The 15,267-nt window shown below is 44.0% G+C and overlaps 1 protein-coding gene across 2 annotated transcripts in view; it reads left to right on the top strand.

The window, feature by feature from the left end:
* The first annotated feature begins 4,747 nt into the window (after positions 1 to 4,747).
* The window catches only part of CERS6 (ceramide synthase 6), a 260,066-nt gene continuing 249,546 nt past the window's right edge, over positions 4,748 to 15,267 (top strand). For both annotated transcript variants that reach the window (XM_081096278.1, XM_081096277.1), the window contains exon 1: positions 4,748 to 5,048. In XM_081096278.1, the coding sequence (XP_080952404.1) occupies positions 4,879 to 5,048 (170 nt within the window). In that variant the 5' untranslated portion in view covers positions 4,748 to 4,878. The remainder of the gene's footprint in view (positions 5,049 to 15,267) is intronic.

The raw sequence follows: 15,267 nt of genomic DNA, 5'->3' as shown, positions 1-15,267 counted from the left end.
AGAGTAATGTCTTATTTATACCGGGACTCCTTTGGGTTGAAATAACAGAAACCCAATTTAAAAAGGGGAATTTTTGTGTGAGGATACAAGACTGTTTCATGGATGAAAAGCAGTTGGCTCCCAGGTACCATGTGGAAATGTATCTCTTACCTTTACTTGATTCTACAGGTCTGCTTTATTCTTCTCCCTTGTTGCACATTAGCTTCTGCCTTTCCTACCGACATGATGAAATTTGGGGCTAACAGTTTCTGAGTTTGAAATCCTAGAGTCCAAGTGTACAGAGAAAGATTGCCTTGACCCATGCCTCAATCAATACCTACAGACAAACTTCAATTGCTCTCTCGGGCCAAGGGCCCACCCTGTAGCCAATAAAATGTGGTCAGACATGGAATATCTCATTCCATTGTATTTATGGGGCAATCATTTGGATGGAGGGTGGTAGGAAAGGGCTGTTGCCTGGAGAAGATATGCTGGACAGATCAAAGAGTAGAAGTTTGCTACAATGTACATGTGTATAGAGGTGAAGGGTTTACAACCCCTTCCCATATCTGCTATCTCAGTGACAGCCTCATGATGTTGAGAAACATAGGTGAGACAGGAACTATTGGTGCACAACTTACATCGAAGGTCATAAAAACGCTCTTAGAAATTAAGTGACTTGTGCAAATCCCACAGAAGGGTAGAAAATTATCATTCCACTCTCCAACAAAACCCATCTCTCAAAATGTTCCTGAAATCCCACCACCTTCTCAGAGTCGATGAACAGGTAAGGAATACTATTTTAACTTGTCTTCTCCAGAAAAAAAAAATAGCAATTCCAGGGAAGTGTAATTTCAGAGAAGCAGGGATGAGGGAAAAGGAGAGTGAGGCAGAGAAAGAGAGAGAGGGAATATAAGGGAGTGAGTTACTGGGGCCACAATTTTGAAATAAGCTGATTGATTTTTATCATATGATTTTTTCAGAGAGGCTGTTTGAAGCTCCTGTGTGTGGCCCAATGGGCAGGGGAGGGAAAGGGATAAACATTTACCCACTGGCTTCCATTGCCCTTGACCAAAGATCAGCCCCCAGGGCATTAACTCACCAACACTTCCTGTTGCACGTGCTTGGAAGGCACAGCAGGACCTGCGGGACAGCAGAGAGGTCCTAGGGTAGAAGGCAAGATATTGTCAGGTCATACATGAGAGTGACATGAGGGAGCGGGAGGTAGCCATGGAGAGAGTCTGGCTGGCCCAGAAGGCCAGGCTCTATCATGACATGACCTCCTGCCACAAAGGTGGCAAGAGACCTCAACAAACCTCCTTTCCGTGGCCTATAAGACTGTAGTTGATGCCAAGGCAATTTCCTGGAGGGTCATCAGTAACACTGAACAGCTGGCTGCATGGTCTAAAGTGGGGGTGGTGACACTTCTCCTATTCCACCTCAGAATTGACCCATTCCTTCTTTATGCCCACACTATTCTTCACACAAGTATATACGCATTTAACACAATTACTTATTCAGATTTTTTTCCTCTCCTAGAGAAGATTTCTGTGAGGTTGGAGTAATGGTGATTCAGTGAGTCAACAGTTTATTGAGATACATCTACACAATGGAATATTATGCTGCTGTAAAAAAGAAGAAACGCTTTTCCATTATGCTAAGCAAAATAAGCCAGTCGGAGAAAGATAAATATCACATGATCTCATTCATTTGTGGAAAATAATGAACAATATAAACTGATGAACAAAAATAGATCCAGAGAAATAGAAGCATCGAACAGACTGCCCAACCTCAGAAGGAAAGCAGGGGAGGGTTCGGGTGTGGGGTAAGAGAGCAACCAAAGAACTTGTATGCATGCATATAAGCATAACCCATGGACACAGGCAGTAGGGGGTGAGGGCATGTGCTGGGGGGTGGGAACGGCCGGGGAGTGGAATGGGGGGAAAAGGAGACATGTAATACTTTAAACAATAAAGAATTTTTAAAAAAAACATTCAAAATAATTCATACAACAGAGAAAATAAATAAAAAAGCATTTTATCTTGAAAAAAAAAAGTTTATTGAATACCTACTATGGGCTGGGCACTATTTTAAGTGCTAAGAACAGAATAGTGACAGATATGAATCTTTAACTTTTTGAAGCTTACATTTTAGTTTGTGTGTGGAGAGACCAAGAAAGAAGTAAAAAATATATTGTGTGAGATGGTGATGCATGCTTTGAAGGAAAATAAAGCAGGAGCGTTGGATGGGAAGGGTGGGGTGGGGAGTGAAGGTTGTAGATTAACGAGGGTGGCTAGGGAAGGTTTCACTGAGTGAGTGTGATTCTAGAAAGAGCAGACATGGACTGTTAGGGGAAAAAAGTTACAGGGATAGAGGAAAGCAAGTTCAAAGGCCCTAAGGCATGCTGGGTGTTTTGCAGGAAGGACAAGGAAGCCAATGTGACCAAAGAAGAGTAAGAGAGTAGATGTGGTCAAAGAATTAATATGAAGTCAAATATCTTAGAACATGAAAATGATTTTGGCTTCCACTAGGGGATGGATGGTGAGGCAAGTAGGGCTTTAAAGCACAGCAGTGATCTGACTTACATTAGGGCTGGGTGGAGGTGGGCAAAGTGGGGGAGGATGGGGACACCTGTAATAGTGTCAACAATAAAAATGAGCCCTAGCTGGCCTGGCTCAGTGGATAGAGCATTAGACTTCGGACTGGAAGGTCCCAGGTTCGATTCCAGTCAGGGGCACATGCTCAGGTTGTGAGCTTGGATCCCCAGTGGGGGGGCGTGCAGGAGGCAGCTGATCAATGATTCTCTCTCATCATTGATGTTTCTATCTCTCTCTCTCCCTCTTTCTTCCTCTCTAAAATCAATAAAAATATATTTTAAAAAATGAATTAAAAATAATGAAGTGCTTGTTGTTTTTTGACCAAGGTGGTAGCAGAAGAGGTGGTGAGAGGTGGTGTGATTCTGGTTTAAAGATGGAGCAGATAGGATTTGTGATGGATGAGAAAGGAGATTTGAGAAAGTATAGCAAAGAAGATTACTCCAAGTGTTTGGCCTGAGCCAAGACAACAGAAGGGAAAATTTTAGGGGGAAGATTAGTAGTTTAGGCAGGAAATGGCTCTTAGACATCAACATGGGATTGTTAAATCAACAGTGGATTCTGAAGTGTGAAGTTCAAGGAAAAGTTTGTGGCTAGAGATATATATTTGGGAGCCATCCGTAGGAACTTGAAAGCCATGGTACTGAATTAGATCACAAAGTGAATGAATGTAGATAAAAAGTGAAGAGGACAAAAGACTGACTCCTAAGCCACTCCAGCTCTAAGGGGTCAGAAAGGCCAGGAGTAGCCAGCAAGGAGACTTGGTAAAAAGTGGCCATGAGGTAGGAGAAAAACAGAAAGTGTTTCAAGAGTTGGGGACTGAAGAACTCAGCCAAATGCTACTGGTATAGATGCTGAGAACTGACCCTGGGGTGGAGCAGCATGGGCATCACTGGTGGCTTTGAGCAATTCCGTGTAATAAAGAGGAAAAATGTCGCAAAGGAAATTCAAATGAGAATGGAGGGAAGAGAAATTGAAAGCAATAAGTGTAAGTAATTCTCTAGAGCGTCACTTTAAAGGGAAGGCAAGGAAGGAGGGTGGTTGCTGGAGAGAAGGAGTAAAGAAGTGTGAATGGAGGGCCTGTTTATATGCCTCTTGGAAAGGTCCGGAGGAACTTACTGGCAGAACCAGGCAGAAAAATGAGTGACTGTGAGAAAAAGAAACAAAATATCTGCATGGGCCACTGAACGAATCCACACATAGTTCCTGAATCGATGAGGAAATATATTGTGGGAGAGAAGGAGCCTGGGTCAGGCTTAATGCCTTAAAGGTTTCGGATTTGAAAGGCATTCATAAGGAGCCTGCCAAATAGCAAAGTTCTCTCCTAATCTGTGAAGCTAAAATGTGGTCTGATGGCATTTTCTGAGAGGTTCCTTTAGAGGGGCAGTTTATAGAACCTGCAGTTACTGTCATCACCTTCATCATCAAATAGCAATTAAGTGCCTAATTTCTCCTACCTCCTCCTAAATTACAGTAGGAGGGCCTTGTTCCCTGGGGGAACTGGTTGTGGTAACCAGCAGTACTTTCAGGAGGCCAGAAGGTCAGAGATGGGGCGGGTGGCGGGGGGGAAGGGCGGGGGAGGAAGGGAAGATGGGCATGGGGTAGATAGAGATGCCAAACCATTCTTGCCACCAGTTCCTGATTTTCACCCGGCCTCTCCAAGAGCCCCAGTGGATAACTCCTTCCCGGTTACTTCTTCCTCCTTAGCTCTTTGAGGCCCCTACTTCTCCTTTTGCCATTTTCTCCCAGTCCGGTGGTGGTTCTGAAGATAGCCCGACCTCTACTTGCCTCTTCACTGCCTGCGGGCGCACGGGAGGCGGATCGAGACCCCTGAAACTCCAGTGGGGCAGGGGCCGGCGTTCTGAGCATGTGCGAGCAAGACTGGGGACTGGGGCGAAGGAGGGAGGCCGGCCCCGAGTCGCTGTCCTAAACGCAGAGCAAGGCTAGGGCGAGCGCAGGGCCGGGCGGCACTCCCCGGAGCGGAGCCCGGGCGCCCGGGGCGCAGCGTCTGCGCCCTGTCCTCCGGGCGTGGGCGGCCGGCCGCGTGTGCCTCGCTGTTTGACGCGAGGGCCAACCAATCAGGGCGGCGGCCCGGGCTGCCATGTGACAGGCGAGGCGGCTCCTTTCCCCAGGTCGGCCAGAGGGAGGAGAGAATCGGCGTTCGCCGCGAGCCTTCGAGAGCAGCGGTCGCGGAGGAGGCGGCGGCGGCACCGGCTCGGACCTGCAGCGCGCGCATCCCCGGGCGCCCTGCACCGCTGCGAGCTCCGCGGGCCGCGGGAGCCGGGACAGGAGCGGACAAAGCAAGATGGCAGGGATCTTAGCCTGGTTCTGGAACGAGAGGTTTTGGCTTCCGCACAATGTCACCTGGGCGGACTTGAAGAACACGGAGGAAGCCAACTTCCCGCAGGCTGAGGACCTCTACCTCGCCTTCCCCCTGGCCTTCTGCATCTTCATGGTGCGGCTCCTCTTCGAGAGGTAAGAAGGGCTGGAGCGCTCCTCCCCTCCCCCTAACACACACGCGCGCACACACACTCGCACACCCTCGCGCGCACACGCACCCGGCGTGCTCTGTGGCCCCTGCCCCCGCGCCCCCCGCGCTCGTGCCTCCCCACCTTTGCGTTCAAGAAGGGGTTGCTGATCCCTCGGTCCGGCTGCCGTTCAGGGATCCGGAGGGGGTCCCTCCGGGCGCCGGAGAGGGCCGCGAGCTGTGGGGTCGCTCCCCGCACTCCTCCTTGGCCGATCTCTGGCAGCGAGGACAGGCCAACAAAGGTGAGCGGCGGCCGGCCGTGGGACGCGCCGCACTCCGCGGGGCTTTCCCTCTCCACCCCGCGAGCGCGCCACGCTGCCCCGCAGGGCTTGCCCGCCCAGGCTCGCCGCCACCCACCTGACAGCCGGGAACGTTCCGGACACGCAGCCGGGAGGGCGGAGGAACCGCACAGACTTCCAATGGGTTCACCCCAATCGGCACACGGATTTGCCGGGGACTCCTCGGCTTCTGGCCACTACTTGATTTCCACCGGTGATACTGAGTATCAGGCCCACAGTCCTGGGAAATAGGCGACAATAGTTTGTAGGTTTCCAGCACTCCAGGCCATTAGCTGTTTCTGTACAAGAGGATAGGACAGGATGGGCGCACGACCTGCAATGGGTGACATTAAATTGATAGATGTTTCCTATGAATAACCATACTTTTATTTTGGTAGCAGAACGCACTTAACGTTTTTTTTTTTTAAAAAAAGAATGAACATATTATTGCGTATATAAATCTCGGATTCGGTTGGGTAGCCGCACTGTGTCATGAACAAACTTGTGCTACTTTCACTGAATCAGTCTTAGTCACTAAACTGGATTTTGCCTGCCCTGGCTCTCCCGGTCTTATTGAAACGGGACCGGGATAGCAGCACACTTCTTTTTCTCAACTGAAAACCACCCCTTACGTTTCTGCTTTAGCCCCGTCATCAGGAAAGGCTGAATTTCTTAGATCACAGAGTATAGACCAGTTCTCACTTCCACCCCGCCTCTCTTCCCCTGCGCCCAACTCACCTTGGTGTTGTTTCTTCACCTTTTGCTCTGTTCTTTTGTTTGCTGTTTCTGTTTGTCTAACACCGCTATTGAGGGTGTTAAATTTGTTACTGGAAATGGCAACAGACAAAGCTTCATGGGAACAACAAGTATATTTTGTTTACGAAAGGGACATTTTTCAAAGGGCAGTATTGTTGCTTAAGAACTAAGTGAGCTGTCCACATGCAGAGATTGAGTGTACAAGGGAACAGATTTAAAGACCTATTTTTAAATGATTGGAATCCAGCACAGATACCTCATTGATCCTGTCTAGCACTGAGACTTGCTGTGAAAAAGTGGGTGTGTCTGCAGGTTTAAAGTTGCTTCTAGAGCAAATGTTTACTTACAGAAAATAGGAATTTATATTTAACCTTGCTATCTCTCTCTCTCTCTCTCAAAAAAAAAAAGCCTCTCAGGAACCACAGATTGCTCTGTATTGACACATAGTAGGGGCTCCACACAGTTGCCAAATTTTATCTAATTGATTCTGATTGATAAAGCCTGGCTGGGATCACTTTTAGCTAGCGAATGCATTTGAAAGAGATGTGGAGTCTTATGTTTTGGACAACAAAAGCACAAAAGCATACCAGCCGATGACCTGTTTGCAGAAAGCTGATTCCAGGCTGTTCATTAGGTCGGAGGAAAAGAAAATTAGAGAATGGAGACAGCTTTCTACTTAGACTTTCTCTGCCTTAAAAAAATAAAAGTAATGTAATAATTGAAAACTGGACGTTCATATTTCCTCTTCCTGAACATTTTTCTCTTCCTTTGCACAATCCTGTGACTTAAGAGTTTACACAAAGGGATCAGCTTCTTTCAAGTGTCAGCCCCAGCAAATGTCCTCATATTGATATGGAGAGAGTTGGTCATTGATCAATGGTCATTCAGGCCATTGATTCAAGTATAAGGGATTTCATGGCTTGTATGGAAAGTGAAAGTTTATGATTAATGTTCAGAGTAATACTTCAGTATGGCCCACATACCACAAGATGCTACTGACTTTTGGAAGGGTGTCTATTTTGTTTCTTGTTAAAGCTGTGACAATTCTGCCTTTAACCATTCAGACCACCTCAGTTCTCTAAAAAAATCCGAGTGTATAGTTGTATCCAGAATTACGAGTTCGGCACGTTTCTCCTCCTCTCAAACCTGAGCAACACATTCTGGCATTTACCCTGTGCCCTTCATCTCAGTATCCATCAAGGGCCAGAATCAACATAACTGAACCAGGCGATATTATCACTGGTATGACTCACTTTTAGTGCCCTTCTAATATGTTGTGCATGCATTTTTCCCCTTTGCCATATTCTGTAATGTATAACATGATTTAAAGGAGCCTGTTGTGTATCCCCTTGCGAAATGAAATGCTTTTATAATAGGAATAATTCCCTCGGGTATTCTATTTGTTTTTCTTCTATTGTCATTGATTTCAAAGCTGAGAACATACCTATGAAACCTGATTATCTAAGATCCTTATTTCCATTAAATGGGGTCTGTAATGTCCTTGTTGCAGCTAAAATTGTGAATTTGAATACCTTCTCCTCAGTTTTGTGTATTTCTCTCTGTGAAGAATTGACTGAATTGGACTTGTGCCCAGCTGAACAGTTCTGTCTTTTCCTCTCCACTCTCACTGTTGGGGTGATGACAGGGTAGGCATTGGTGGCCAGAACAATGTCATATTATAGTACCTTATGGGCAATAATATGGATGCCCAACATGGTTGGTTAAAAATGGAGCAGCTTCAGTTCAGTGACTTTCGGCCGAGTCTGTGAATAGCCCAAAGCTTGGTGGTTTTAAGTATAGCCTTTATACTATACTTAGCTCTGGGTAGGGATGGGAAGGGCCACTATAGATATGTCTTGATTGACAGTAAAATATCTGATGTGAAAAGAAAACTGAATGCTTTCTCCTAGAATAAAATAGGCAGTGTATACTATTGTATTATGTTGTTAGCTTGATGACAGGGAGCAAAATCTTATTTAATAATGTGGCATCATCTATTTGATGAATTTTTTTGATTCAGTGCTTATTTAGGCTTAGTAATCCATTCTCTGGAATTACTGTATACTAAATGCTTCTTCCAAATTTCTTTTATATGTGTGTTGCTATGGCATTCATAAATGTGGGATTACACTTCTGCTGAACTTCTGTTGGGGAATAAAAAAATTATTTGAGCTATTGTTATGAAAGATAATGTTGATGCATGTTCTTCCTTGCGGGTTTAGGAGAGAGATGCAGAAAGTATCAATTGAGAATCAGAACATTCAAGTTCTAGTCAAACTTACCTCAAACTAGTGCAGGCACCTGATTTCTCTCTGTCTTATTTTCTCATCTGTGAAGCGAAGCAGCTGGCGTTGGTAAGGCAAGGTTGCTTTTGGCCTCCCAATTATCTGATTTCTGTGGCTTACTAATTGTTTTCTCATCAAACTTTGAAGCAGGCTAAACGTCATTTTTTTTTTTCCTACAGGTAGATATAAGTCATCTAAGAATACAGAGATTTTTTCATACAAATATTCTAGCCAATGGTTTTGCTTCTTGTATTTTTCAGTTATGATTGAGTTGAAAGAATCATTTGGGCTATTATCATTTGTGTTCCCCAAAGTATTTCAGAATAACTAACAAAGAAGATTCTACAGAAAAAGCAATTGCTCTTTCCTCATATCTCTTATAGACGGACCCAGCATACACCCAGCACTCCATATGGTAGCTGGAGAAGCAATGAGAAGCCCATTCCTGCCACCTTGGCTCTCAGAGTGGCAAGCTCTGTGAGAACTGTCATTCTTGAGGAGGCCCACTGGTGTTGCTTTGGCTCATTCAAACAGTAAACAGCAGTGTCTTAGCTGTGTCAGAGGGACTGCCTGGCCAGCGGGCTCTTCTTATGAGCATACTTAATATATTTGCCTCGCCATCAGCCTTGACTGAAGTCCTGGAGGAGAGGAGACAAAGGGAGAGAAGAGTGAGAATGTATTCCTGATGGTTAGAAGGGAGAGGACAGATAGGAGTGAATGCCTGCCAGGAAAAGTGGGGGGTCAGGTGAGCTTCATTACTGAAGTTTCTATAAATACCTTGTAATGAAGCGACTGACAATCATCAGATATGTTTTAAAAGAGTATGCAATGGACTGAAAGTTTATTTTTTCCTCAAAATCCATCAGTTGCAATCCTAACCGCCAAGGTGAGGGTATTAGGAGGTGAGGACTTTGAGATGATTAAGTAATGAGGGTGGAACCTTCCTGAATGGGATTAGTGCCCTTGTATTAAAAAAAGAAAAAAAGGCCCCAGAAAGCTTCCTTGGCCCTTTCACCACAGAAGGACACAGTAAAAAGATTTTTTGTGAACCAGATACGAGATCTGCTGGTGCCTTAATCTTGGACTTACCAGTCTCCAGAACTGTGAGAAATAAATTGCTGTTATTTATAAGCTATTAAGCCTGTGGTATTTTGTTATAGCAGTTTGAATGGACTAACACAGTATTTGAGAATAATTTGTATATAAATTCGGTTTTTCTCATGCAGTGAGTTCTGGATATTTAACTCTATAAATATACCTTTTCACGTGTTAAATGATGGCATGATTCAGATTAAAGCGTGGATACCTGCTTAGCCAGGCTGGGGAAAGAGGAAAGAGGTGGGGTTAGACACATAGGTTACCTCCTACTATAATTTCTGACATGGAAAACTGAATTACAATGGATGTTTTGTTGGAAAACAAACTAAAATAAAAAGGGTAGTATTTTTTTTTCTAGAACTTTAGCACAGCTTTCTCATCTTGCAAAAGAAAAGGTTTGCCTTTTCAGGGTGCAAAATTTGAGCTGTTTATAATAGGTTGATTTATGGATAAAAGGTATAATGTTACTCTTAATGGGAAGTGTCTTAGAATGGTGGGGAGGGCAGGTGAGATAACTTTAAATGGCCACAAATGATTTAATGTCATCAAGGAGTGATGAAATGAACACCCTGAGTTCACTTGTGACTCTTCTGTTGGAAGTATCTGACTTCCCACTGGACAGGGTTAGATTTTTTACTTCTGGATTCCAGTTTATAAGATATTTCAGAAGCGGTTTCTTTTTTGTGATGGGAAAGGGCAGGTGGCAGTAGAAAGAAAATGGAGTCCCAGGTGAGCTTCCATCATCACAAGAGTGCGTAGCTTCGGAAGGGATCACTGCATCTGCCTCAGGCTTTCTTCACCTGTTTTACTACATGGTAATACTTTGTTGGTGAGCACTACGACCTAGGTTCGTGTTGCCCATGTTATTCCGTGTGCACTAACAGTGCACGACCATTTCTTCTCTCATCACCAGATTTTCTAAAGCCATGGGTCATCTATTTCTTACAAAGCCATAATTCTCAAAATTGTATTGTTTCCCCCCTAACATGAGTTTATTACTTTCTGTGGGTTACTTTGTTGACCAAGCTCTGTGAGGTAGATGTGAAATTTCCCAATATTTTACAGAAGACACTGAGGATTGAGAGTTTAGGAAATGGAACTAATGTTACACAGCTTAAAATAGTGAGGTAGGCATTTGGAACTAGGCTTCTTGAGCCCCTAATAATTTTGGCGATCTCATATTTTAAAGCCAATATCATGAGATCATACTGTATATATAAATGATCTCATACTGTGTGTGTGTGTGTGTGTGTGTGTATTTATATATATGTAGTTTTATATGCAGCTTTTTGCCATTTAATGACATAAACCTGAACATTTTCCATGTAATAATTTATTAACAAATATTTTCAATAACTGTACATTATTCTACACTATGGATATACCATAGTTCATTTAACCAGTCCCTGTATTGTTGTTGGGCATTTAGGTTGTTTCCAGTTTGTGTATATAAATCTTTCAATTCCTGATGATTTCCTAAGTAATGTCCCCTAGAAATGGCATTTTCAAGCCCAAAAGGATAAGATTTTAGTGTTCTTGATGTAAGTTTCCAAATTGGTGTCCAGAAAGATTATGTCCATTTGCACTTTCTTATTGGTGTTCAGATTATTGCCATTTGAGGACATTTTTTGCTTTGAATGTTGGAAAAATGTTACTGCTATAATGCCTTTTTATGTTATTCATGATGAACTTATTTCAAATATTTATTAATCATTTTTATTTCATTTTCTGTGAATTTGTGTGTATTTTCCTACTGGGATGAGCTTTCCAATTTTTTGGATAGGAAAGTGGTGAATTTTGGATTTTTTTTTTTAATGTAGAATGGTCTTGTCTTGGTATGTTTCTCTGGTCACGTGTTTATACTTTTTTTTATTTCTTTCTGCCTCTTGCCTTTGCCCCACAATCTAAGTTATTATCATTAAGGAGAAAGCTTCAACATAGTGGAAGAGATGCATTCAAGAGGATGAAGTAGATAATATCCTGACTTTATTGTGGGGAATGAGGCAGAGATAAAGGGCTCAGAGGAAGTTTGAGCAATTAAGAATGAGTGAGTTTTTATGAAGGAAAACTTACAGATAGAGCCTAAACTCACTTATATTTTGTCTATGGATATTTGGTTAAAAGTGACTTATATGTGGAACCTCAAAAGACCCCAATAGCCACAGAAATATTGAGAAACAAGAGCAAAGTTGGAGGTAATACAAGGCTGCTCTATTTGCAACTGCATGGTACTGGCATAAAAATACATATAGGTCAATGGAACAGAATAGAGAGCCCAGCAATAAACCCATGCCTATATGGTCAATTGATCTGTGACAAAGGAGGCAATATTATACAAAAGGGTAAGATAGTCTCTTCAATAAATGGTGTTGGGAAAATTGGACAGATACATGGGGGAAAAAAAAAGAAAGAAAAGAAACAAGACTGCTTTCTAATGCCACAGACAAGAATAAACTAAAAATGGGTTAAAGATTTAAATATAAGACTTTAAACCATAAAATACCTAGAAAAAAAACATAGGCAGTAAGCTCTTTGACATTACTCTTAGTATTTTTTTGTATATGTCTCCTTGGGAGAAAAAAGAAAAAAAAACACAAATGAAACTACACTGAACTAAAAGTTTTTGCACAATGAAGGAATCCATCAGCAACAACAAAAAAAGACAAGCTGCTGAATGGGAGAACATATTCATCAATGATAAGTCTAATAAGGATTTAATACTAAAACTTTAGAAAGAGCTCATACAACTCAACACCAAAAAACCCCCAAACAATCCTATTAAAAAATGAGTAGAGGACCTGAATAGACATTTCTGCAAAGAGGACATACAGATGGCCAATAGACATATGAAAAGATGCTCAATGCCACAGAAATGCAAATTAAAACCACAATGAGATATCACCTCACACCAGTAAGAATGGCTATCATTAACAAACCACAAGTGTTGGTGAGGATGTGGAGAAAAGGGAACCCTTGTGCACTGACGGTAGGATTGCAAATTGTTGTAACCCCTATAGAAAACAGTATGGAGGATCCTCAAAAAATTAAAAATAGAATTACTGTGATTCAATAATTCTACTTGCAATATATGCCCCAAATAATTGGAAACATTATCGCAAATAGACACAGTTGAGCCTTGTACAACATGGATTTGAACTATGTGGATCCAGTTATACTGTATGCAGACTTTGCCTTAGTAAATACCTGCACTGTTTTCAGTCCACAGTTGGAAATTTGAGGATGCAGAGGAGTGCAGTTATGCATTGATCTCCACCATCCTACATAATAAAGAGGTGATATGCAAATTAACCCTCATGCTCTCACAAGATGGTTGCCTACAATCAGGCCGGCAGGGGGGTTAGTGAGGGACAACCAAACGACTGAACAGCAGGCTGTGTGGGGCAACCAGGCCAGCAGGGGGGTTAGTGAGGGACGACCAAACGACTGAACAGCAGGCTGCGTGGGGCAACCAGGCCAGCAGGGGGGTTAGTGAGGGACAACCAAACGACTGAACAGCAGGCTGTGTGGGGCAACCAGGCCAGCAGGGGGGTTAGTGAGGGACGACCAAACGACTGAACAGCAGGCTGTGTGGGGCAACCAGGCCAGCAGGGGGGTTAGTGAGGGACGACCAAACGACTGAACAGCAGGCTGTGTGGGGCAACCAGGCCAGCAGGGGGGTTAGTGAGGGACGACCAAATGACTGAACAGCAGGCTGCATGGGGCAACCAGGCCAGCAGGGGGGGTTAGTGAGGGACGACCAAACGACTGAATAGCAGGCTGCATGGGGCAACCAGGCCAGCAGGGGGGTTAGTGAGGGACGACCAAACAACTAGTAGCAGGCTGCATGGGGCAACCAGGCCAGCAGGGGGGTTAGTGAGGGATGACCAAACGACTGAACAGCAGGCTATGTGGGGTGACCAGGCCGGTGGGGGGGCCGTGAGGGGCAACCAAGCTGGCGGGGGGGTGGGGGGGGAGTTGGCGGCGACCAGGCCAGCAGGGAGGGGGCAGTTGGGGGCGACCTGGCTGGCAAGCAGGTGAGTGATTAGGACCAGCGGTCTATGATTGTGAGAGGGATGTCTGACTGCCGGTTTAGGCCTGATTCCCCAGGATCGGATCTAAACTGGCAGTCGGACATCCCCCAAGGGGTCCCGGATTGGAGAGGGTGCAGGCTGGGCTGAGGGGACCCCTTCCCTCCCATGCATGAATTTCGTGCACTGGGCCTCTAGTTTTCTATAAGGGACTTGAGCATCCGTGGATTCCTGAATCCACCATGGGTCTTGAAACCAATCCACCACGGATACCTAGAGACAACTGTGGAATAAATTTTTGGAAAGTTAAATGTTATCTGAAGATTTTTGACTAGGGGAGGTGAGGAGGGTCAGGGCCCCTAACTCCCCCTTGATCAAGTGCATTTGTACAGTTACGTTCATAGCAGTATTTCACCATAGCCAAAAGGTGGAAGCAACCCGTGTCCCACAGATGAATGGACAAACAAAATGTGGTCTACACATACAACAGGATAGTATTCAGCCTTAAAAAGGAAAAAACAAAACAAAAACCCTCTCTAACATATTATAACATGCATGAACCTTGAAGACATTATGCTAAGTAAAATTAGCCAGTCACAAAAAGACAAACACTGTGTGATGGTACTTATATGAGGTACCTAGAATAGTCAATTCATAGAGACAAAGTAGAATGGTCGTTGCCAGGGACTGGAGAAAGAAAGAAATGGGGAGTTGCTTCATGGGTGTAGATTTGTGAGGTGCAAGAGTTGTAGAGATAAAGGGTGGTGATAGCTGCCCGTGTGAGTGTACTTAGCGTCCCTGAGCTGTACAGTTAAAAATGGTTAAGTTGGTAAATTGTATGCTATGTATATTTTACCACAACTAAAAATGATAATAATAAAAAACAAAAAACAAAGAAGATTTGCCAAGTAAAGACAAAGTTACTTACTAGAAATAAGTGGTTTCATGTTCTGGGTTTGACGGTTTTCTCACTAAGAACACACATTCCAGCCTCTTGATTCCACCAAGCACTGTTTTGTTTTGTTTTGTTTTGTTTTTTTAAATGGATAATGCCCTTGGGATCTAGGAGAGCCCCTTTTCTTTCCAGAATCATCTGGCATAGGTGGGTGGAAGGTGAGGGGTGATGGAAGGAAGGTAGAAGTCCCGAGAGCACTGCAGCTCCCTGGGCCTTTTTGGCAGGCACTTTGACTCAACACTGTCCTTCCGTCATTTGTTAATATGAAAATTTAATAATAGTCGATTAGCATGTATAGCAAAGGAGAGCCATGTGTCTCTGGAAAAACACACTGTACGGTTTCAGAGGCTCCCTAGGATTAAAGTGAAGGCCCCTAGTGCGTTCCCAGTCCACTCAAAGCAAACAGGCTGATGGGATCAGGTTCTAGTGTGGCCTCGGGCACAGAGCCGGTGGAAGCTTGCTCTGGAACAGTGGTTCTCAACCTTCCTAATGCCGCGACCCTTTAATACAGCTCCTCATGTTACGGTGACCCCCAATTTCATTGTTACAAATTGAACATAAAGCATAGTGATTAATCACAAAACAATATGTAATTATATATGTGTTTTCCGATGGTCTTAGGCGACCCCTGTGAAAGGGTCATTCGACCCCCAAAGGGGTCGCGACCCACAGGTTGAGAACCGCTGTGGAAGGTCAGATCCCACCCTCCTCCTGTCTTTCAGCTTAATTTCACACCCACTTTATACACAAGTGATTTAAACACTTGA

This window comes from Myotis nattereri (genome assembly GCF_964212035.1).
Source record: "Myotis nattereri genome assembly, chromosome: 7".
NCBI lineage: Eukaryota > Metazoa > Chordata > Mammalia > Chiroptera > Vespertilionidae > Myotis > Myotis nattereri.
Note: the sequence above shows the minus strand (reverse complement) of the source record. Positions and strands in the feature narration are given on the sequence as shown.